The sequence below is a fragment of the Maylandia zebra genome, linkage group LG1 (assembly GCF_041146795.1).
Source record: "Maylandia zebra isolate NMK-2024a linkage group LG1, Mzebra_GT3a, whole genome shotgun sequence".
Lineage (NCBI taxonomy): Eukaryota > Metazoa > Chordata > Actinopteri > Cichliformes > Cichlidae > Maylandia > Maylandia zebra.
The window spans coordinates 5293126-5318310 of NC_135167.1; the positions used below are offsets into that span (position 1 = coordinate 5293126).

Sequence of the window (25185 nt, forward strand, 5' to 3'; positions counted from 1 at the left end):
AATGTGAGAGGGCTGTATTTTCACACTATTACTGTTTGAAGAAAATTTTAGCACCCTGAGAAACTACGCTACCTCCCAAAAAAAGATGTGCTACTGCATAAAAACATCTTTCTGGAAGACAACAGTGTGACCACAGCAACAACAGTTGACCAACAAACTATAAACAGAACTTGAATAATTTCCCATCTCAAAGACACGACACAGTAGCTTGTCTTTGTTCAGTCATGTTCAAATTTTCCTCTGCTATTGCACAGTTTTCCATAAATATTTCAGGCAATACAAGTTCATCTAAAACATTTCTTTGAGTGGTAGGAAGCAAAAACTTCAACAGGATAAAATTTAGTTGTCAGGTTTATAGTTTCTATCTCTATTTCCCAACCTCCCATTAGTGGATTGGCTACTTAAGTGCTGCTTCCTATCAAGGGAACAACAAAACCGCACAAACTAGAATGATGAAAATGACTTTCCTGGCTTCTATTTTTCTCTATGGCAACCGTAACATGCCTGGAGTGTATTTCAAATGTAACTGAGTTTGGTTCGTTCACAAAGGCGTAATAGTGTGCTAGTGAAAATCTGCACATTATTTCACTTTTGGATATGCTGCCAAACTTTTTACCCAAGTATATTTGCCTCCTTCCAAAATCCACCTGGGACTCGACACTGTCATGTGGCTGGTTTTGTTTCATACCTGTGTCCTTTAGACCTTTCAGTCCACCGTAATCTCTTCTTCCAAAGTGACTCTAAAGCTCTTCCGGTTGGCTTTGATGTCATTACATGAAAAGACCTCAGGTAGCAGTGGTTATGCTGGCTCTTGCTCACAGCATCACACTTGACAGCAGCCTTTGGGAACACACCAAATTCAATTTCTTTTACTGCCAGCCTAATGACAATGACGACCTCACAGAGTAAATGCAAAGTTAAACTTTTATTTATTACAGACTCTTAGAGATTATCCCTGATGCTGTGACATCCTTTGTTTTTTCATCCACCCGTACTGAGAGTGCAGGTCAATAGGTTTGGCCACCCGGTTTCTGTGTATGTAAGCATTTTTGCCAGCATCTGGAGCGACTAAATGGATATTGGAAGCTGTTGCCGGAGCCGAAAGAATGTTGGACAATGGTTGAGATTGATGAGTGTTTGGGCGCTTTCCCTGTGACCCCACCGCATCTGGCAGGAACAAAGTCAGGCAGGTGTGACAGCCAGCATCCATCTACTAGTCAGCTGTAATAGGGAGGGGGCATTTGTACAGGGACACACACATACAAATACACACAAACTAATATGCACACTACAGGCTGTGTTTTCCACACAGTTTAGCAAGCAAGGATGCACACACTTATGTCTCTGTCTCTCTCACTCACGCACGCACACACGCATAAAAAAACAGAAAACAAACAAAAAGAAAGAACGGTAAATTGTACACACATTTATTTAAGCACACATGCACACTCACTGTGACTCACTGAGGAAAAAAAAAGCCTTCCTGGCAAGCTTCACTGTGTGTCTTTCCAGGAAGGAGTCGTTTTGCAGTGCTGAGTTTCTTCAAATGTCTGCGAGCTCTCATGTCTTATTACGGGAGACAAATGGCATGTCGTACCAACGGCGCATCCCAACTGGTTAGCTCCGGACATGACAACCATCGCAACACATTTCACTTCACTGTGTGCGCTCTTCTGTTGGTTAAACATCTGAAGCAGTCAGACAGAACACATGTTGGGATTCGACATGTAATCACTGAAATATATGCAGCTTATTTGGAGTTTCAGTTAATTAATAGACAATAGCATGTAGGATAGTATTGCAGAGGTCTTGAACCCAAGTTGCATTACATAAAATGTGACTGAAATGTACACCATTCAGTTATATTTTTTTTTTCCTGGAAATAAGGAGGAATAGATCATATTTATTCTGAAGTTCACATAACAGTCATCAATTCTGATATTTTTTAGTACAATGTACACATTCTTTTAATATATACATTTTTGTAGTTATTAGAATGATAGGTTCAAAAGGTTATCCTAGTGATAGCAACTGAAATATAAGTCCCTTACAGCTTAAATGGCACTATTATTTAGCTGTATTAAAATTAGGAAATGTGGCTCCACACTGCTGTATTCTACACATTTTCCTAATAAGGAAAAGAGCCCCAGTTTGATCCTGGGAGGAGACACAAATCCCGTGAGTGTTGTGTCAGGAAGGGCATCTAGCGTAAAAATCTGCCAAATCACATATGTGGCGCTACCTGCTGTGACAACCCCTCGTGAACAAGGGAGCAGCTGAAAGTAGCTCATTAAGAGTAGGAAATCATTTTGAAAGAGATAGCATTCTCTAATCCTTTGCCTAAAGTCATATTATGCCACTGCAAGAGTTTGGGGTAGCACTCACTTATGGATCCTAGTCTATTATACATGTCATGATTTCCCTCAAAAAATGCTAGAAAAAAAAAGAATATAGCGGTATAGCAAAATTAAAATTCCTGCCAGTGGTTCTGGTGGGCCAACAGAAATAAATTCAGAAATGACTTACAGATGCAGTCCACAGATAAGGTCCATTATGATTTTCTTTTTACAGAGCTTACTCCATGTAATAGAATGTAACATTCAGTTTCAGGCTAGCTGTCTTAGCACACAAAAGCAGAATCAACTCCCCACCAGCACTAGCAGTAAAACTAGGCATCTGTGTAAAGAGGTTACTTTTTGCTCATAAAACACAACATTATGTAAGCCTTTCTTAATATTGGAATCAAAGTAATATGACTTTCCAATTTTGTTATATTTTCATGATTCAATTAAGACCTGGAAAAAACTGACATAAACAATTTTGTAAAGCCTTATGGCAAAAGCAAGAAAGTGTAAATAGAATACAATGAGAAAATAGGCAGAACTATGTGAGACAGTGCTACACTTAGTTAGTGAAACCCCTAACAACCACCTTGGATGCATCGGTTTGCACATGATGCAGTTACTCTTACAGGCATGACAGTGGGTGCAGTAAATGGAGTATCGAGACTCGTCTAGCATGGGGCCCAGATTTAGTGCGGCGCCACTTCGTTGATAGATATGATTACAGGTGTTCTACAAAATGTTTTTTCCATCTTTTTATTGAAGTTCTGAGACGTAACAATCAAACTATAATCCAGTTCCTCATCTTACCCAATTTAACAGACACAAAAACGCAGCAGGCATGAAACCACAACACACAGTTAATTTCATCCCAGAGGATCCACAGTGTCTGTGACTGGCTGGTGTGAGTTAGTATTCTGCTCACCTTATACCAAGTCTTTCACTGAAGGGGCATGTTTGGAAATCCAAAACTGTGCTCAGTATATAATCACTACTGTCTACCTCAGTTTTTAATTTACATATTAATTGCTAAATAATCGCAGTATTATTGGTTTGGTGGAGTGTTTACCATGCCACCATATGGCTAAAACCATTAAAAAAATTGCTGTGCAGATTTTTTTGTTTTGTCTTTTGAATATATCTAAAAAAATGGTCTACATATGAGGTAAAAACATAAATTTAAGCCATCGGAAACACAGTATATACTGATTATATGCTGGAAATAACTCAGTCAGCCCTGTGTGCTGTATAGGGAGAATGGTGACATTTAAGGAGGAAGGCCTGAATGCAGTCATGCTGGTTCCCTTTGCAGTAAAAGCATCTCTCAGCCGGGTGGTCGACGCCACTATTGTTAGAGTGCCTTACTGCGTCAAGCCCCAGGGTACTGGCTCCATTCACCCCCACCTCCTACTTACCCTCCACCACCATCACCGTCACAACTCCCATCTCTCTGCTGGCATGGAAAATCCCCCATGAGCCTCTTCTCTGATGTAAATCACAGGTAGGAGAAATGTGAGCCTGGCTGATGCACCGGCACTGTGCCGTGAAATCTCTGTTGACATTACCGACGGGCAATTCCAGAAAAAGACACAGTGCGAGAGCAGGAGAGGAGGAAGAGAGTGATAAAGACGGGGAAGGAGCGAAGGAGAGAGAGATGTGAGGAGACGTGAGCATTTCAGAGAGTCACTTTTGACTTTCTTACTTTTTGACTCACTGTCTTGCCCACGTCTCCAAGATGATGGACTGAACTCAGTAGGCTGCGTGCTGTCAACCCCAATCTTGCATTGTGATTTGGCATCTTTAATGATTTTTACCTTACTCTTTATAAGCTGACAGAGAGAAACTGCCATTTTTTTGGCTCTTAAAAAAGCTTCTTTAATTCAACTGCATCTTACTGTTATAATACCCTTAAGGCCTAACCTGCTTTCTTACTTTTTGCTAGGCAACCTTTTAACAGACAAAGATTGATTCTTTTTTTCTTTTTTTTTCCAGAGATGGTATCTTTGTTATATGATAGCAAGTAGTAAAAAGATGAGGATAACTTGGAAATGAAGTGAAGGCAACAAGGGAATCAGGGAAATGGGTTATGAGAGGCAATTTTCATGCCCACTCCCATCCTGTGTGCAGCGAAGGGAAGAGTAATTGACTTTTACTTTACTGTATAAAAATATTTAGTTGTACTTCAATGCAAGTGCAGCATTCTAGGAGAACCTTTGATATAATTTTTCTTTCTAGTTTGTGTTTTTGGCATGTTGCAACTAGAAGCAAAAGTTGCCCCCTTTTTAGCCAAAAGATTTTATTATGTAAGTGAAAGTCCTTAGCTGTTTGTTGTGGCAGATTAAGTTCGGGGATTTTGTCCCTGAGCGATGTGGCAATGCACTCGATGGTTGTTCGTGTTAGGTGAGTTAAGGCATAAAAAGAATGTCATTGCAATCAGCCATGTAAGACAACAGAAATGACTCTGTCTCCTTTCTCTTGTCTACTTTTTCTCTGTTCCTTGTGCCTTTGTTCTTCTTTCTCTCCCTCCCTCCCCACTCTATGTCTCTGGGTCTGTGTTCCAGACAGAGTGTGAAACACGTATAGTGGCATCATGACACACAGAAGGAGTGCTTGTTCTTGTAGCAGCCGTCCACTCCAAGGTGATCTGACATCTTAAAGCAATGCTCTGTGCAATTGCACATTCACTCAGACAAGCGTGTTGACATTGCTGCCTAGCCAAAAGACCCCTCCTGTCCTCCCTTACCAATCTGAAGCTGGCTGCCAAGTGCTTCCGCGAAGAGGATGGCTTAATTGTTTCTGCCACAGCCATGCCTCTTCTTCATTTTTCTCTCTTTCCTTCCTAATCCCATGGACGGGAAAATGGAGCTGTTATTTGCATGTCTAATGATACTCGATATCACAGGCCTCTCAAAGGAGAAGGCACAGATGATTATTAATATAGCCAACGAAGCCCTCATTTATACTGCCTTTTGTTCTTAGGTCTGTGCAAATACTGCTTTCCAGTACCTGCAGTTTTAAAGCCGTATCCCATAGAGAGATACGCTAGCTTTGAATACGGTAAAACTACAGCTGATAAGTGCAAAGCCTTTTTGTGACTCTATGAGTTTGGACTTTGTGGATCTCTTGGTAAATCTGGCATAGATTACTGATATGAAAAAAAAAGTTGCAGCTGCGATATTGATCCTGCTGGACATGAGATCGATGTTCCTATCCTTAGATGTTTTTTACACATGCATGATATGGTTTTTCTTTTTTGGCAACAGTTACTTGTAAAAGCTATTCTGACTTTATGGGAAGATTTTTGGCATTCAAAGAAGATTAGAGTAATTTCTTGCATTTATCATCATTAACAAATAATAAATCCATAGTCTGTGTCTGTTTTAAGAAAGAATGAAGATGAAATGAAATATAGCAGAATTTTGCTCCAAGTCAAAAAGGTGGTTAGCCAAGGCTGTCAGAACCCATTATTCAAAGTTACATAAAGAAAATGTATTGTATACGATACCTGCAGGAATATTCAACACCAGCAATGCATGCCTTTCCAGCAGTGGCAGCTGGCATTGAAACTGGCTAATTTGCAAGACTTCTCAGGTTGAGAACAATGACTTTGACAGCTCGAACAGGCACTGTGGAGCACATCTGCATTTTTCCACAGGAATAAGCCCAAAAGAATGGCTCCGACTCTGCGTGCCTTCCAATTATGGAAATCTGAGCATATCTACATATGCTATACATGAAACACATTTGAAACTATGTTTTCAAAATTAAAACTTTGATAATTGCACATTGCAGGTTTGTCCACTAATTTATCTAGCAATTTGTGGCTTTATTTATTTCTTTATTTATCAAATATTCATAATCACGCTTATACAATCCTTAATCTGAATATGACTTGCCACCGTTAGGAGAGGTAAGTTTGTTTTAGTGTTTTTGGTTAAAGGATTGTACGAAAATGTTGAGGTTTTTCTTTTTTAAACCATCTTGTTATTTGAGTTATTTACCTGAAATGATGGATATCCGAACACTGTTACATTTGAACTGTTTCTACAGGGTTAGAAACAATTCTATAGAAATCTTTTTGAATAGTTTACCACATAACATAATTCTATACGAAGGCTATATTTTCAGTTTATACAGATCGCTTTTTCCTGCTTTGCTTTCCAACAATTGAGCTCCAAGATCTCTTCCATAAAACTCACCAGCCGGCATGTGTTGTTTGTGACATTTAACAAGATCAGAGGATCGCAAGCTTGACAGATGAGTTTATGATACTTATCCACATCAGTACACATTTACTTGGTTGTTAAACGACGAGCAAAAATCAGAAAAAAAGAGAGTGAAAGAGAGAGGGTGGAAGGAAGAAAGAGAGAGGGAGGAAGGGGGAGTAAAATGTTGAAATATGAATTACAAACCCGAGCAGCACCATCTGGACCGAGAAAACACACATCATAGTGGAGAGCCGGCACATTGAATTAGACTTGCTACGGGATCCATCTGCACCTCGTGAAATCAATCTCATTCCTTGATTTGATTAGGTCGGCCACACAGAAGAAAGAGAAAACTGTTGTGGTCCTTGATTAAGCTTGTTTCGTTTAGCACCTCTCCACACCCACCCATTTTCGGCATGCTGTGTATACCGATAAGTTTGTGGCCCACAGGTAGGGTAATGGCAGCAGTTGAGGTTAATGTTAAAAAATCTCCCTCTATTTAACACTCGGCATGTGTGCCGTAGCCCTGTAGCTGAGCTCATTTACACTTTTTCACACACTGTCTCTTTATTGTTCACAATATTTCTTCCTTGTTTTTTGTTTGTTTGCTTTTTTGCAAATCACAGGTTTTTCTCACAAAGGCTTAAATCTGACTGCTGAGCTCTTCAGGGGCCACATGTGGAGCAGCCATGAATTGGACAAATGTGTTATATCAGAAGTCGTGTTGCTTTAATTTACCTTTGTTTTCTGGTTATATCAAGCACACACCAACCAACAAAGTGATTGTCCAGTTCTCTCTTGTTCTAACACCAGGATATAATGAGCAGGCGGTAAAAATCTATACTGAAGATTACTTGCATACAACAGGTCTTTCTTGAACTGAGAGCCAATATTGCCGACAGCCTGAATGCATAATGCGCCATTGTTTTTATTTTCCTGTTTCCCATTCTCATTGCGGTGACACTGTACCCCGCTATGATTAAAATGCATCCTCCAATGTATCAACATTCACAAACAAAAGGCTTTTCATGGGTGGCTTAATCTAATTGTGTTGCCCTCTTTTACTAAAGGTAGCTGCTTTGACTTTGACTTATTCTCCAGAAGCAATAAAGTGCCAGTGGCAGTGAATGGAACACATGTGCCATTGCTCAAAGTGCATGGATAGACATGAAACACATTAGCCCTGATTGACCTTGGTACAGACTGCGCACAAATGCAGTACAAATTGTTGCCTTTTTTGTTTGTCTCATTAATTCATTGTTGTCTGGGAAAAAAAACGAAAGCAGAACGAAAGCAAAAGGTGATAGCTTGCTGACAATTCAGTTCTGTGCATGTGTGTGAAGGGGGTATAACACTGGGAGACTCTTTACTGATTGTAATTACTCTACCTTTTCTGTGTGGAGTTGGCTTCAATTACAGACCATCACCTTTCCCTGTATATGGGTCATGACACCATCTCTCTCTCATTGTCTCAATAAAGCACGAGTGTCAGCAGTAATAATAAATGAAGAGGAAAATATGTGAGGCTCTCTTCTCTCTTTTTGGCCTCCGTGAATACTGTGATTGACCTCTGAAAAAAAGCAATATTGATTATTGTTATATAGCAACCAATGGCTACAAATCCCAAAGGAATCAGTTCCTTTGTGTCATGTGCAAGGGAGCAGCAGTAGATAACGGATCCTTTAAAACAGTTTATCTTGATTGGGGGTATGTAAAAAAATCTATATTTGCTCACCACAGAAGTAAAAATGACTGAGTCACATAGCATCTGAACGCATTTACTTAACGCCTTTAAATTTGGCCTCATTTGTGGTGTAAAGAATTGAAGAGCTGACAGCATTTCACGTTATGATATTTCTGAATTAAACTTTCTATTTCCAATGCCCCAGCATCACAGAGCTTCACTATATGATTTCCTCCAATAAAGTCTTTTGTGGTTCACACCAGAAGGGAACTTTTCTGTCCAATTTGATAAACCGCTACGTGCCATGAGACAGACTGGAGGGAAAATGTTTCCAAGAATAGCTAAGTGTATCATATATCATGCATCGCACCATCTGTTCCGTACATTCAAAATGTTATTGCAATATTTAGAATTACAGATTATTCATGTAGGTGTAATTAACAGAGTCAAAATCCAACAAATGGGAGGAAGCTACAATTAATTCCCGACATGTTTGAGTAGAATCTATCTGGAGTAACTATTTAGGCTACAGTTGCCTGAGGGTGTACAGATGGAACAAAAAAGCTCTAATTTTATCAGTGGCAATGAATTACCCTCTATTGATCCCTCATTGCAGTATGGGGCCCTCTCAAATTAATTCTTTGGATTTCTTCTGTGAGATGGCATTACACTGAACAGATGAGGAGAACTGGGCCATATTAACTGACTGAGCTGAATAGAAAAAGGTCAACATCTGGCTCTTACAAAAGGTGCTATGCGAACTAGTTCATGCAGTGCACAGCCTTGAGGGGTTCGTATACATTTTACATAACAACATGCCGTCGTCTCCATATTTAATGGTTAACATGGCATTTCTACTCCACATTATCGGCCAGTCAGACCTCGCATCCTCAGCTAAACAAACCCACATCGGGATTGTGCTAAACATGACATTTAGAGTCAACACAGTGATGCATTATACAGCACTTCTTCATGCTGTCCTGCACTTTTGGCAGTGTGCTACATTAAATGTATTCAGAATGCTTGTATTATGTAATAACAGTGGAAAGAATCTAAGTGCTTTTCCTGAGTTAGTGGGCAATTTGGGGTAGTAGTACTGTATTGGTACCTCTTTCTGATTCTTGGAGTTTCCACTCTTTGATATTTTAGAAAGGAATGTGTAGTTTTAAATAGCACAGTATTTGAACTGTTACTATATATCTTATTACTTTTCAGCTTTTCAGCAAACTGTAGCTACATACATTTGTTTTTCAGCAGCGGCAAAACATGAATCTTCTGTTCAGATTGTTTGCAACTGTTTAATGGCTGTAAGGAATAAAATTATATATTTATAAATATATATATTTTTTAAACTACCCAGTATAATAAGACAAAATTGTGTGTTTGTCAGTAACAGAATGTAGTTAGTATTTGTATCATATGATAATTTGTTAAATATCATTCATTCTTTTTTTGGCGGAAAAAATTATTTTACTTTTCCTGCTTTTGTGATCACTGTGATTCCATGTATAATATTAACTGCAGACCTGGAACATTTTTACATTTTTGTACATTTCCGTAAACAAAAGTAATGGATCTGACTTCTTCCACCACTGATAAAAAACTAACACAGTTGCAGATCGAATTCATCAACCTCTGACCCTTACTCCAACTGAAGTAGACTTTGCAGAAAGCAATCCGACGTACTGTGTGAAGTCTGTTCTTGCAGACGGTAGCTGACAAGCATCACAGTGACAGTATCTCCTCCCTTTCCCTCTTTGCGTCAGTCTTTCTCTCTCCCTCTACAGTCCTACTGGTACATACATAGGAGGAGAACATGTCCTATCTACCATTTGGCCTGACAACTAGGGAAATCATTAGTTCCTTCTGTAGGGCTACACTTAAGCATCAGGAGCCCAGGCCCATGGCGGGGGTGGAGGATATGTGGGAGTAGAATCTGTAGAATCTTCCTCATTAGGACACAGTGATTGTTCAAGTGATTGCCATAAAAGCTCATCTTCAGCAGGGACTGACATGTTTCCTCCTCCGCTGACAGGATAAGCAGTCCCATGCAGCCCCTGATTGGGAGTTGCGGTTGGCAAATGGAGGTGTGCAGTACTCTATGTTTATGTGTGTGTGTGTGTGTATACTGGCAGACATCAGAGCACACAAGTATTGCCACAGGAAAATATCTTCTGTCACCCAAGTCTTTTTTTCTGAACTGGAGCTTCAAAACATATGGATGTCTGTCTTTTCAACAACCTGACCTACAGCGGCTAGAGCGAGAGATATAATAACTTCCAGAGCCTGGATGCACTTGCTGCACATACAGACAACGTTATTTCTTCTTTGTGATAGATTTAGTTGGCGTTCATGGAATAATGCAGTCGATGCTCACTTTAGTTATGAGAAGACTGGACATACACATGAGAGCAGTAGTATGTTTGCGTATTATTTGAGTTTTAGCAACGCGTTGACTCGATGCCAAGACAGATGCGAATATCGTCAATGCCATTCTTACTAAGCCAATACATAATCAACACAGACACAACAGACATTGTGGTGTAAGCTTTCCTCACCCTGTGCTCAGAATACTTGTTGTTTTCTGACACCAGTGTAGCACATAATCATCACAACTACAGTGTTGTTATCCATTATCTGTTAGTTTCCTGAATGCCACAGTCAATGTCACTGATTGTTGGTGCTGTTTTAGTTGCCCAGGCAACTCAGTTAATGACAGGGACCTGTGACAGACTTTTTTTTTTCACGTAATTGTACTCTTTGATGAGAATTTGTGCACTCTAGTGTGAAGGCTGTGTACGAAGTGGGTTCCCAGGGCATTTAGAGGAGACAGTTTTGAGGATTGTTGTTGGTTATAGCTAGCTCAACTCAACCCTTCGTGAATTTAAAGTCAAAAGTGGCAGCTTCTGGGAAAATGACTGAATGTGTGACTTTTCTTTTTCAAAAGAAACACAGCATGCCTTTCTATCAAGCTTTTATTCATCTTCTGAATTTTTGTTAGGTTTCTGTGACAAGGCAACATTGCTCTACCTTGAATCTATACAATGGTTTAATGTCATTTTAAAAAAAAAAAGAAGAGAAAAAAATGCTTATAGAAGCTAAGAGACAAAAAGATTTAACCCCATCTTAGCTCAAAATGTGTTTTAATCAGTGGTACTCATCTTTAGTGGGCATTAATTTTTTTCTAAATGTTTTTTTTTTCTTTTTAGATTATTCAGCTTCAAAACTGTCTTTGCTATCTTATGTTTGCTGGGTGGGAAACAGGGGTTAGGTGTTTGACGCAGTCTATTTAATTTAGCAACTTAATTTTAATATTTTTCATTATGTTTGGTTTCTTGGTTAATTAATGAGGAAAAACAATCTGACATGCCATGTCTCAAGCATCCATGTGTACAAGGTGTTGTACAAGGTGTTGTACAAGGCGCATCCTGACCAGTACGTGAGAAACACAGACAGGCACCAATATCCATACATCTAAAATCTAATTTAAAATCAGCTTTTATGATTTAACTGTATGTGAGAAAACCACAGCATCTTATTTCGTCACATGATAATACTGTAGGTCGTTTCCAGCATGCGATGAGTTTATAGCATACAACCATGGATAAGCATTTCAGAGAGCAAGAATTAATCTCCACACTCCTCACATATTAAGCCAGTACTGGGACCATAATACAATACAAACTTGTTTATTTTTAAATAAATATTTATTTATTTAAATATTTATTTATTTTTACTTAGGTTCTATTCACTTGTTTATTCAAACTATTTAAGTGTCATGAGGTTGTAGTAATTATAGCACTTCGCAGTGTGATTTTTATGGTGTGGTTTTTTTATTAAAATATTTTGATTGCTTTATAAGTTGCATGTTTTGTTGTTGTTCTTTAGAGTAGATTTTTAGACACTTTTTATTGCATTTTTGTTTTTGAAAATGTTTAAAATTTCTTAAATACAACTCCACAAAATTATCTACACCTGTGCAAGTCCCCTGGGTTTAATAGGAGAACAGGCACAGCACAGATGTACATGGCAGTGTGACTCAGTGGAGCAACCTCCAGCTTGGAATAAACATGGGCCGTAATTTTATTTGAATTTTATTTGGGGCAAGCAGGCAACAGTGGGCTTTATTTTTAAGACTCTCAGACACTGAGATGGAGGCAGGGGAAGACAGACATGAAAAGTGGTCCAGTCCTCAAGACAAAACTAGCAGACAAGCAGGATTCAGCTTGCCTCAAGGCCAAATTATGGTTCAGCGGTGGTAGCACATTTGAAGTCCCTAAGCAGTGTGTGAGCAGCTATTGCCAGCTTTCTATCTGGAGAGAGCAGGTAGTGGGGCAAATGGGGTATTATTAAAATATGTGGGGGAAGTGTCAAAAATATACAACCAGTCTTTGGGCTACTCTTCTTTAAACTGTTTTTGGTCCATCAGCCAGCCGCAGAGAAGAGTGGGATTATAGCAGACACAGTACTGAAGTGAAACAGAGTGTTAAAAACAATAAAACAGTGTCCACTGCAGCCCCGGCCTGTACTTTTATATAGAGCAAAGTGCAGTTGGATGACAGCACAGAAGCACGTTTGCGTTGGTTGAAAATGTCTCTCTGTAAGCTCTCTGTGGGCATTACATATGGAAACAGACACAATCACAGTACTATAAAATCGCAGTATTGCTCTGCAGCTGATCAAAAAGGTTTTCTTTTTCTCTTTTTTTTCTTTACATAAGTACAGAGTGAAGAAGTGGCGCGTCACATTGAAACAAACCAGGATTAAATCCAGGATGCTTACCTAAAAATATTTATGATTAATGAATAAACCAAAACCAATATGCTGCTAAAATAGTCAGTTTGCCTCCCGTTGCGGGAAGCACCAACATGCAGTCATATATGCTGAGCTGCAGGCTTTAGACTTCACATAAGTAGTCATGCATGGGATTTAAAAAAACAAAAAAAACAATGACAGACCATCATTAATTTGAGCTCATTTAAAGAGTTTCTCAGTGTGCAGGATGTTGCGAGGCATTTGTGTTAATGAGCTACATCATTCATGTGAAATGATGGCACAATTAGGAAAACAAAAGTGCAAGGTGTGACAATTTAAGCGAATGTGCTTTGTCAGTGTCTGCAAACAACACCTCGGAGACAGTATATGCATAAAAGCCAGGTTCTGAAAACATTGCAGGGGGTTTAGGGGTCTGTAGTCACCAACACATTTCTACCTTGCTATTCTATACCCTAAGCGTGCTCCCACAGGAACCTCTGTTGAAACGGCGTGGCAGGGAATGAAATTAAAGCTGCTGAATACAGATGTTTTGATGTATGACTGTGTACTTGGTCACGTGTGTGTGTGTGTGTGTGTGTGTGTGTGTGTGTGTGTGTGTGTGTGTGGGTGTGTGCATGTGTGTTTTTAAGAGACGCATAAGTTGACAAAAATACAAACTGAAAAGAAGAGTGCTGCCAGCCATGTCCCAGCTATATTGTTGGATTTGTAAATGTTGCTTCTCCTCCCTTCTGAAACTCACTCACTTTAGGATTCAAGAGGCTTATATGAAAGGTGACTTTCAAGTACAGGAAATGCTCTGTCTCTTTATAGGAGCAAAAATTTAATTCTTTGCTTCTTTTGAGTCAAAAGGCGGCTCTTTCTCTTTTTCCCTGACCTCTTTGTGTCCATACCATTGTATCCTGTGCCCTTTCAGTTGACCCTTTTAACTTGAAACAGCAGAATATTTTGCCTGCTCTTCTCAGCGCAGATATTTGAACAGCTTCATGCCGCATCGTCAAATTCATTAGTTATACTCAGCCCGTGCAATGAGTGGGATCCAACCACTCAGCCGGGCATGCAGTTCTAGTGAACTAATGAAACGGTAATTACAAAAATAATGAGAAATATGAACCATCGTCCAGTATCTTTGGGGCTAGTTTGAGAGAATGCATCATTGTGTGTAGAGTTTCCTGTTGAATTTTTAATGGATTTCTTATTTTTCCAGTGTAGTACGATGAACATTGAAAGGACATCTAACGTCTTTGTCCGGTAAATTTCATACTGTAGGGAGCAATATACCCCATAACACATGTTTGTGTGATGTATTTGTGATGTATAACGAGGAACAACCTAGACTAAGGTCCATTTCCTGTGCAACTTATAAAGTTATTGTCCCCAGCGGGCCTCATTTAGCAAAGTGTAGGCTATGCTGAGCCACGTTTAGTATCTAGTTTCCACAGAGTACAGCAGTGCAAACAGCGCATTATGGTCATACTGTATACTTAACTGCATTTATGTGGTGAGAACTTGTAGAATCTGCTGAGCATATCAGCTTGTATTCATTAAAAGCTCTTCACACCCGGCTCCCTAAGTTTGTCTTTACACTCTGGGAAAAAAACTGAGAACTTTGTAACAAAATTGAACTTATCCTTTATTTTTCTTCTCTTTTTAATTGCAGCTTCACACAGACAAGGTGGACAATGACACAGCCAGATACAGCCTTGCAGGTGAGGGGGCAGGCACCATCTTTGCCATCAATGAGAAGACAGGTGACATCCACGCGATGAAGAGGTTGGACCGCGAGGAGAAGGCTGAATACACACTAACCGCCAAAGTCACTAATGGTATTACAGGCCAGCTTCTGGAGCCCATGACTGAGTTCATCATCAAAGTCCAGGACATAAATGACAATGCACCAAAGTTCACCGAAGGCCCGTATCATGCCGCTGTTGAAGAAATGTCTGCTGTTGGTAAGTCACAATACAGACAGAGCTCATTTCTGCTCCCTGCCTCACACAGCAGCCTAATCAGTCTGTGAGATTTCCGAGACGGCTGATCTCTAATGGGCTATTGCATAAAAATAATGAGTGAATAAGAACAAGAGGAAATGAGTATGCCTATTTACACGCTTGCCTGCTATGAGTATTTTTCCACAAATGAAAATACAAGAATGATAAATCAAATCAAATCACTAGGACTTCACCCACAGCTCAGTGCTGTGACTGAACATCGAGCGTCAATGTCGACACACACTTAGGGAAGGCTCTCAACAAACAGCTCACTTAAAAAGAACTAACAATATGGAAACATGAGCCAGATATTAGATTGTAAAATTAAATAACTCACCACATGTGGCAAGCATGTGGTGAGTTCTTAAAATTTTCATACACAATCAAAATTCTGCACAAGCTGAAAGGCACCAGTGGTACATTTCGGACAGGCTACAGCAGCATATGTAGATATTGCCTTAGGGCATAAATCTGCTATTCTCCACTTTGTGTAGGTCAGGGGCCATTTTTGGGTTAGTTTTTTTTTGTGGGGGCGGGGGTATTGCACTTTCTGTCAGTTACTGTAAAATTATTATAGCACACTATAATAGATGTTTATCCAAGGATTTAAAAGTGCAGAATATAATACTGATTGATGTTGAAAGCAATGGCAAGGAGATTAAGAGGGTGAACCTCTGTGGACTGCATTATTTTGTGTCAAAAGCATTTACAATTAGTCTTTTTTTCCCATCTTTCACAACAGTAAAGCCTAACAGTCCTCAAAGTAGGAAAGGCTTGATATGGATGGCTGTTACTTCAAGATTTAAGCATTATAATAATATCATGGTTGAGAAACATGTTTGCATGTGCACCCATAAACTGTCAGTTAGCGCGACAATACTGACGGACGCCAATTGCAAGCTACTATTCCTCAAGCCCCCTCAAACTGGTACGCAAAACTTTTGCCCTTGCACTGTATGCTAATATATTCATATATTCTCCTTCTTATTTCATCCATGTATTTAAATGACCACTGCATGATGATAATGCAGCTCATCTAGGACAGACAGAAGCCTGTAAGTGGATTGTTACACTGTTTTGAGACCCTCACTACTAACCCCGGCGCAGCTGAGTCTTGTAGAAAAAAATGCTTCCATCAGTAGCAGGAAGGAGATCAGAGTGTGTCTTTATGCTGTGTTGACATTGCAGGAGTTCAGCAAGGATGCTGGGGTCCGTTGTTGGGTGGTATACACTTGTTATTGTGTTTCCTCAGTGAGCTTCCTCTTGTTACCTGTCACAAAGCTGACATAACTCGCCAGGACATACGGTGTTAGGAGTGTAATGGAGTCTATTTGGTACATCCCATAGGATGCAGTCTTTGCATCGGTTCTCAGAGGGAAAGCTATATAAATATATATTTCTGTGCAGCTTCTCATGATAACTGTATCTGACTCTTATTAGCTGCTGCTGTGGAAGCAAAAAGGAACAAAACACAATGCAAAAGTATCCATGTAAACACAAAGTAACAGTGAACTGTTCTTGTCTGAACTCTGTTACTTGATCCCTGCTGCTCAGCTTTGGATCTCAAATGAAATGTACTGTAGCTCTCCAAGGGTTTTGTCAGTGGAGTGCGGTAACAACCATAGTGATAGGGTAGAGCGCAAAGTGGTAGTTGACAGCACTCTGTGATTTGCCAGTGGGAATAATGCATAAGAAATGGAAATCGGCATCTCTTTGTTGATTGTTGTTCCCTTTTGTCACTACTGATTAATTAAACATTCATGAAGGCTCAGTTGTTAGCTTGAAAGGCTTTTCTTTTAGCAACTGGTTTCCTTCTTGTTAAGTTTTCATGTGCTGTGGTGTTATGGGGAGAATTAAGCTCTCTGGACAAACAAACAATAAGTCGTTCATCTTGCTCGCCTCATATTCATAAATCATCAGTAAATTAGAATTTGCACAGGACTCGGTGGATTCCTGCATTTTGAGTGGCGCATAACTAATAAAGTCCACGGGAAAGAGAGCAGAACAGAGATGAAGATGGTGAAGTCGTATGAGCAAATCTTCACAGTGACAAGAAACTGGGAAACATTAAAATGCAATATTGCACATGCTAAAAAACGTTGCATTACATTTGGTACTAAGCTGAGACAATGCTGAGTGTGCTGATGAATTTCTGCTTAGCGTGAACCCACCTGTGTCAAATAATCAAAATCGAATCCAGACCGTAACAGCCTGCTTCTCCTGACGATGTTATCCACTTACAGAGCTTGTCAGTTCCACTTCAGACTTCATCAATGTCTTCGCAGCTCCTTGCTTATCGGGAGTGTATCCACACAGTATCAGCGGGACCAGGGACAAATATCAACACCTACCTTTTATCTGTCAAGGACTATGGCTAGATAGAGAATCCTCGTACTGAATGTCACCATCCCCCATAGGAAACGGTCCCCACAGCCGCATGAGATATGTGACACGGGTCACCGAGGTCGCCATGTATCCTGTGTGCGCAGGAGCATAGAGGTTAATGGGAAATGAAGGAGAAATACCTTTTGTTCTTCCTTTAAAAAGGGCCAGTCGGATAAGACGTGTGGCTTTCTGTGACTTTTGTCTGACTTTCATTTTCCTGAATAGCTGAAAATGGAGGTGACTCACATTTTAATTGTTTAGTGAATTGTCTCTGTAGGTACAGTGGAACAATAAGATGAAGGGGAAAGCAAAGGTTTTAACTTCACTAAATCTGCCAAATCTGTCAGAACACATTTGAAACCATTAGCATAAGCTGCTAGAACTTCTGTGAGTGCATTACATTGAATTGTTTTCTAGGGGTAAAATGCTTCTACAAAATTTCTTCAAAACTGTGTTAACTGATTTTTTATTTTTTATTTTTCTGGGCTGCTCAAACCCTTTATGAATAATTCCACTTCATTTCCCATTACTGTGGCTCATGCTAGCTATGAACTCTCCACCTAAAATTGATAGATTTATGATTAAGCACAATAAAAAGTGAATATCTGAGCAAATCACGTACAGCTTTCTGAAAATTAGATTTTTCCTAAACTCATGGTAAAGTTGGCAGATCACAAAAATGGGCCACTTTCAAAACTCAATTTGCTTTCGGTATCATCTTTTCTTTTCTTTTGTTCGTTCCTCTGCGTTCTGGTTTGAATGGGATCGGTTGTCAACAATAAAACGACTGCACCTGAAAACCCCCCTCCCTCAAATTTCACCTCTACCTACTGTGAACATTGTCTTATGTGGTGTCCCCTGAAAACTTTATTGTAATTCAGTTGTCTTGCGCATGACTTGTAGTCTTCCTATATTTTTGCATTTTTATTTACTTCGACATATGTGCCATATGTTACAAAATTGTTGTTTATTTCTTGATACTGTATCTTGTTGCTTGTAATTCCTTTAGGGACTATTGCTTTAACATTGTGAGCAATCTCAGTTCATCACTATGAGAAACCATACCCAGAATACTCATGCTAATAAATTATTTTATAGATTTAAAAAATGTTAATAATTGCCGTTTTAATAATGGATACTAAATATAATCTGGATAATTCTGTTTTTTATGTTTTTATAATATCCTCTAATCCTCAGACAAATAGGGTGCAAATTATTATCCATTCATTTGATCCAATGAACAATATACGTAGGTATACTACTTCAGTTTCTTCATTACATTGTAACTTTTTTAGTGCCACTTGAGGGAGTTAGCTGCTTATTGTTGCAAGCCGGTCCATGATTAGAATTTTAATTCTTTCACATGGATTGCAAAGAGCTCACAAGATTAACAGATTTTGTTCTCCTGTTAATGGGGTCTTCAACTTTAAGGCCAGTACAAGCTGACAAATTCCCTTGTATGTCTGTCGACCATATGCTGGAATTATGAGGCTCTGCCACCCGTCTGCAGCTAACAAGGGGGTTGTGATGTAGTTGGAAATTACAAAATCTGCTTGAAGTGACACAACAGGTAATTAGGAGGAGGTTGCTAGACCCTCCTTCCTGTGCTAAGGGGGGTGCAAATGACAATAATTGCCACATTGCGAAACAAACTTGCTGAAAGTTGTTTTGCCGGTTGGAACTCATGTGAGAGTTGCCCCAGGAGTGTTGGGCTGTGAGTTCGCTTCATTATCAGGGCGATTAATAAACGGGCACGTAGACAGATGGCCCATCTCCTCTTTGCGTGGGCCATGCTCTGTGAAACCTCAGCAAAATGAATACCTGTATGAGAGCACAGATCCCTGCCAAATGTGTCAAGATCTGCTAAATTGGAGTGTAGACATAAAATTGAAGTGACATTAATAGATTACCTGGAGTTGATTTGCATTTTCAGAGTTATTATGGGTGCGGATAAAAGGACTAACAGGCACAGCCATCTATGTAGGACCTAATGATGTTTCTGATTACGCTCTCATCACCATCGGCAGCTGGGAAAATAAGTAAAGGCTTGTCATCTCAGATTTGGACGATAAATGAGCAGACTTGATCAAGGGGAGACGTATGGAAATGAGCAGTATGCAGACCTTTATCAGAGCTGATCGTCTCATGCTTCCAACATACAGGAGTACACTGTGATCACAGCTGATTTAATATGCTTGCAGTTTTCAAAGTGATCCACAGATACATAACCTCAACGAAGCGTAACGATATTAAATACTGCTGTATATTTTGTCATAGCTTGTGCCTTTCTGTGTGTTCGAGCATATCTATCTATCTATCTATCTATCTATCTATCTATCTATCTATCTATCTATCTATCTATCTATCTATCTATCTATCTATCTATCTATCTATCTATCTATCTATCTATCTATCTATCTATCTATCTATCTATCTATCTATTCTTTCGTCTCATGAATTTTTCTGCACATTGCAGTTGGTCAGATCAATACAGGGACAGCTGAGATATTTTCAGACCATTTCATGCTTCACTTGGGCCAGATGTTCTATAAAAATCCTCTTTCTCGATATACCAAAAATATCATTGTTCTGTGCTGATCTTGCAGTAAATCTTGAACATATCTTGCTCTTGGAAAGTATGGCTCTGAATGCATTAAAAACAGCTTAACTTGAATAAACCCTAACAGTATTTCAGGGTCACAGCAACCCACATAAGCAAAAGAAGCCCATTTATAGTGCATCTTTTATCTGGCATTTCTCAGTTGAGCTTTGAGCTGAGAGCTGAGAAAGAGGGTGTCTGGTGTTTGTGTCTCTCTTCTCTGATCCTAGGCTCTGGTCTGCAGCTTGGCAGATGGGCTGAGTGGCAGGGGGCCCCTGGCCCTTTAACATAGTGGGCAGCTGGGCCAGAGCTAGGCCAGGGCCGGGCTGGGGCACATCTGACGAGCAGGCTCCTGGGCTGGACAGGGATGCGGCAGACCGGGACCATGATGATGGTGGTGGGTGGCTCACAGGCTGAACTGGGGTGAGAAGGGGTCAGAGCAGTGAACCTGGCCAAGGCTCTGACTCTCTCAGGCCTGTCTAACTGCCAGGAAGCGTCCATGCCAGCCTGCCCTTTTTGTGGCCATGCTAAATGGGAATAGGACAGGCCTCTGAGGCAGAAAGGATTTAACTGACATGGAGGAGTTTGTCTGTAAATAACCTGCTACGACTATTTATCTCACCTCATTTGGCACTAGCATTCTGCATATCTGAGTGTATTTACATGCTTGATTTGGTTACTTGTGATACCAGTTAATTGCCCAGTCACTTCTTTTTTCCTTTTACTGCTACATTCTTTTTACATTCGCTTGTATGTTATTAACTTAGATTTCTTTGTTTCAGACTAAGCTGCAAATCACATGGTATTCAAGAGTTAAAAAAAAAACAAACATATAGCTGTTCAATATTACCTACAAATGTGTATTACTAATTCATCAAATATTGTTTATTATCCAATGCACCTCTGAATTATGCATGTAACATCATCAGTCATTGGTCCAGATACAGTAATATGAGCCTTTTAAAGCCCCCTGGGGTATGTTCTCTTTTTGAGAATGCACAAAGGCATCCACGCACATACACACATACTAAACTGTGTGTTTCACACGCACATACATCTCTAACATGCATCTCTGTTAGCATGAACCCACAGTGCAGATGTAAAGATGGTGTTGTTCAGGTGTAATTTGTCCCTTCTCCCCTGTGTAGCCTGCAGAGATGCACTCTATTTGCAACCCTCCGCACATATTTTTCCTCCTGTTCTGTACCTCTGCCACCCTCGCACTCTCTCCCTTTTGCTCACCATTGCTTTCCTTTGCTAAGCTAATGCTCTCCTTCACTCTTCCCTCGAGGGAGAACAAAAAGTAGCTGGCTTCTAGGTAATGAAGCCCTTCAATGTGATCTGCATAAGATTGCCTCCCTTGCTGGACTGGCTGCCTTGCCCCAATGAATAGCAAGAGGCTCTCAATGAGAATAAGGACAAAAAGCTGCCTTCTCTTTAGCCACAGCATCATTCCTCAAACAAAGTCTGACTTCTTTTTTTTTCTTTTTCCTATGGAGTAGAAAGAGAAGAAAAATGAAAGGCAAGGAGGATAAATAACCAACAAAGTTCATGAAAGGGAAGGTAAATGAGAGAGAGAGTGCATGTTTATTTATGTGTGAGAGCATGTGCAGTGGCTCTTGTGTGCATCTTTTTGTAATGATGGGGAGACGGATGTGAATAACTGAGGCTGTCATGAGTGTCACCGTCTGTGTTGTCGCACTGAGTGGATGTGATTAAATGAATTTCATGCAACAGGGTCAACAGTAGTACAATGGGACATGAGAAAATCAAAGGTTAAATTTTAAATTTGTTTGTCTGAATGCTCTTTTTTAAAATATTTATAAGGCTGCGGTAAAGTTTAATCACATACAACTAACCTGTCGCATTTCCAGGTTTCTTGCTTTTCAATTACCGGTAAGTATTAGCCATGAAAGTTTTGTTGCTTTGAAATTGGATGATTTGTGGTTGTCATACTATCACACACTGCTGTTCATTATTTCAAGGTCAGCTAATTATTCTGAGAACAGAAACAAGGACGCAGCATCCTCAATTCAGCATCAGTGCAGAGTAGGAGAGGGGCTGATTCAGTTCAGTGTGTCATCTAAAGATAGTGTAATGCCTTCCAATGGCCACTGGTGGGCATGCAGACTAACTGTGAATATTGCATTGTACAGATTAATGCAATAAAATTTACACAAACTGATGCACCAGTAACTAAGGGTCAAAAATATTAGTTAATTATTCAATGAGAAGAAAATGAATCAGTAACTAATCTGGTAGTCGTAGTTTTTATTATTGTTTAAGCCATTCCTTATTCTACGAACAAATTTTTAATCGATTAATGGATTTTTTAGGAGAATAAACAGATGATGAATCAGTGATGAAATTGCTAGCTGCAGTAGTAACTCTAACCATCGCTGTCCTTTACTTGGATGGTTAAGCCTTTGTCATGCATCAGCTTTGAATTGGCATGCTTCTGATGCCAGCATTAGAGACGGCTTATGCACAATGAAAGACTCATTTAATACTGTGAATGAAACACTTATTGAGATGGGTACTACAGCCATGTAGTTGGCCTTCCTGTCATTTCCCTGGAGTTGGAAATTTAAAGACAGCAAAATAATAAAAAAATAATCAGAAGGAGGGCGAAATATCCTAAATACTGTCTAAAGAGAAACAAAAACCCCAGATCCTAAAACTCCCATAATCTCACTCCATAGAATGCATACATTTTTATTAGTTTTGAGCATGATCAGCACTTACAGTACACAAGGCTAATCATGTGTAGCCCACAGTGCATCCTGTTGCGAGCATGTCCAGAAATGTAAGAAGATGTGTGCAAGACTGTGTGCAGACTTCAACAGGCTGCCTGGATAAAATCCCAAATCAGTATTACATGACATATTCATTTAATTTAACAAAACTATATCTTTCATGTGAAAAAAAAAGAAAAAAGACCATATCCAATAGGGTGTGATGGTCGAATAATGCTAAAACAGTAGCTTTAGTCTGTCATATTCACAGCTATGCCAATCCATGTACATACTTTCCAAGGTCATTCTCCCTGTTGTCATCATTTTGTTAGAGTAATTTTGGTAAAACAGCGCTTAAGTTCAACATTTATTAGCTGTAAATCCCACGCGATTCATCCAGTTCATTTGAAAGGCATCTGAAACACTCTTAAGTCTAACACTGTATTATAAAACCATCACTGCCTCCTAGCCTTTTGGAGGTTTAATTACGAAACACATTAATGTATATCTGTGGGGAAAATGACAATTTCCTTGCAAATGACTTGTAATTTCACATAAGTCATGTAAACACTCAGTCACATACACCTAAAGACCAGTTGGCAACCCCCTGGCAACTTCTGGTCGCTAGGGAAAAATGTGTATTCCCTGTCCAGTTGTAAATGGGCTTGCAACCTTCACCTGGCAGCAGCCAGCTGGAGGCTGCTGGATGCTGCCAGGTTAAATCAGTCATCAAGAGGGTGTTTATACAAAAACCTCAGTGTGATTGCTTTGCTAGCAGATTGCCACAGTTGTCAGAAGCTTATATGGGAGATGTCAACTGGTGCTCTGCAAGCACACACTGTTTACTCTGTCAGCTGTACTAAAATTTGAAAAAGTATGACACAAAATATAAATGGTAGTGATGGATACACCTTTTCCCCTCACAACCACTAATTGCCAGATGCCAACAAAAAGTGTTTCGGCCTGTGTGACCAGGGCCCAGTCATTGTTTTATTCGGCACATACATTAAAACATTAATTAGAGCAATGTTTAAAAACACATCTGATCAAATATTCTTAGAAAGAAAATATAACTGTCCCAAAAAGAGGAAAATTTGAATCGGCCAAGTAAGCCTTCAGTTAGTGCATGTGCCTGTTTTTTTTGTAGACTGTTGGTAGAGTAACACTTTAAATAACACTATAATTACTGTTAATGCAAAGGGGAATAGTTCCATTGTTTAGATCAATCAACTACTTACTGTATCAGCTTATATTCAATCTGTTGTCACTGATGCTGCATTGAAAGCAATAGATGTGATTGTCGAGGAAGATTTGTAGCATGGTGATCAATCTTTAATTACTCTTTAATGGACGTGACCTATTTAATGTAAGGGGTCTTTGTGTATGTGTTTTACAAGTTTGTTACAACACATCTGCAGAGGGTGGCCTTCTGCTATTGTGCATATCAACTCTAGCGATGCCACACAGGACTTTGGCACAGCCTTGAGTGTGTTATTTCTTTACACAGTACTCAAGCACTTGTAGCCACAGACATGGAACCTCTACAATACTGAATATTATATTTATCCTTTTGTACCACAATATTGCAGTGTATTTAAAACTATGGAGGTTTTTTTTTTTTTTTTTTGGCCATTTTAGCCTCTTACAAAATACACTAATGCCTCATACTCAGTAACAGGGAACCAACTAATATTAAGCTAAAAAAAATATACCTTCAAAAAGTAGTACTGCAAAATAGTACTTTTTACAGCAACGAATCTTCAAGAAAGCAATAGCATCTTTTGTGTGTGAAAGAGAGAGCGAAAAATAGGGAGATCTGATTAATGATTGATAACTTGATGAGTGTATTTCAGAGAAAGACCTGAATAAATTGTAAAACTCAAAATGAGTCCTGTAAGCACCTTGAATGAATTCTGTGTATGGGAGAGATAGCAGGAGTATGATAAATGACTGATCAGATAATCAGCGTCTTCTAGATAAAGATAGAATTGAAAACTGTACAGCCACACAAAAAGCTGACTGCCCCATTTTGGGTTTTTCTTTTTGGGATTTTTTTGCTAGACTCCCACAGAGAGCTGTAGCATAATCAATGAACAAATCAACTAATAATTCAAACAGAAAATGCTGCTATCTGACTTACTAGTAATGCCGGAGGTGATTTCAAATGGGAAATGGTATCAGAAAGGAAAGCTCCTTCATTAGGGGGCTTTTCCCCTCAGCTTCTGCAAATTTGTGCAACAATAAACATAGAAAAACAATTTTTACATTAAAACAGACAATTTTCAAGTGTCATTTTGCACCCATTTGTGGTAAATGTTTCATTAAACACAGTTTCTCTGGTTCTCTTTTGGACTATGTCTACTTTGTTACTGAGTCTTTTTGCTGTTAAAATATGGGCCAAATGTGCAGGGGTTTAGAGAAATAATTGGGCACACAACATGTTAAGTTATCCATCCATCCAACCAGAT

The 25185-nt window shown here is 39.4% G+C and overlaps 1 protein-coding gene across 3 annotated transcripts in view; it reads left to right on the top strand.

Moving 5' to 3' along the window:
• The window catches only part of cdh8 (cadherin 8), a 99015-nt gene that overhangs the window by 21783 nt on the left and 52047 nt on the right, over positions 1–25185 (top strand). For all 3 annotated transcript variants that reach the window (XM_004539809.3, XM_012919762.3, XM_012919763.3), the window contains one exon: positions 14668–14959. In XM_004539809.3, coding sequence (XP_004539866.1) covers positions 14668–14959 — 292 coding nt within the window. The remainder of the gene's footprint in view (positions 1–14667; positions 14960–25185) is intronic.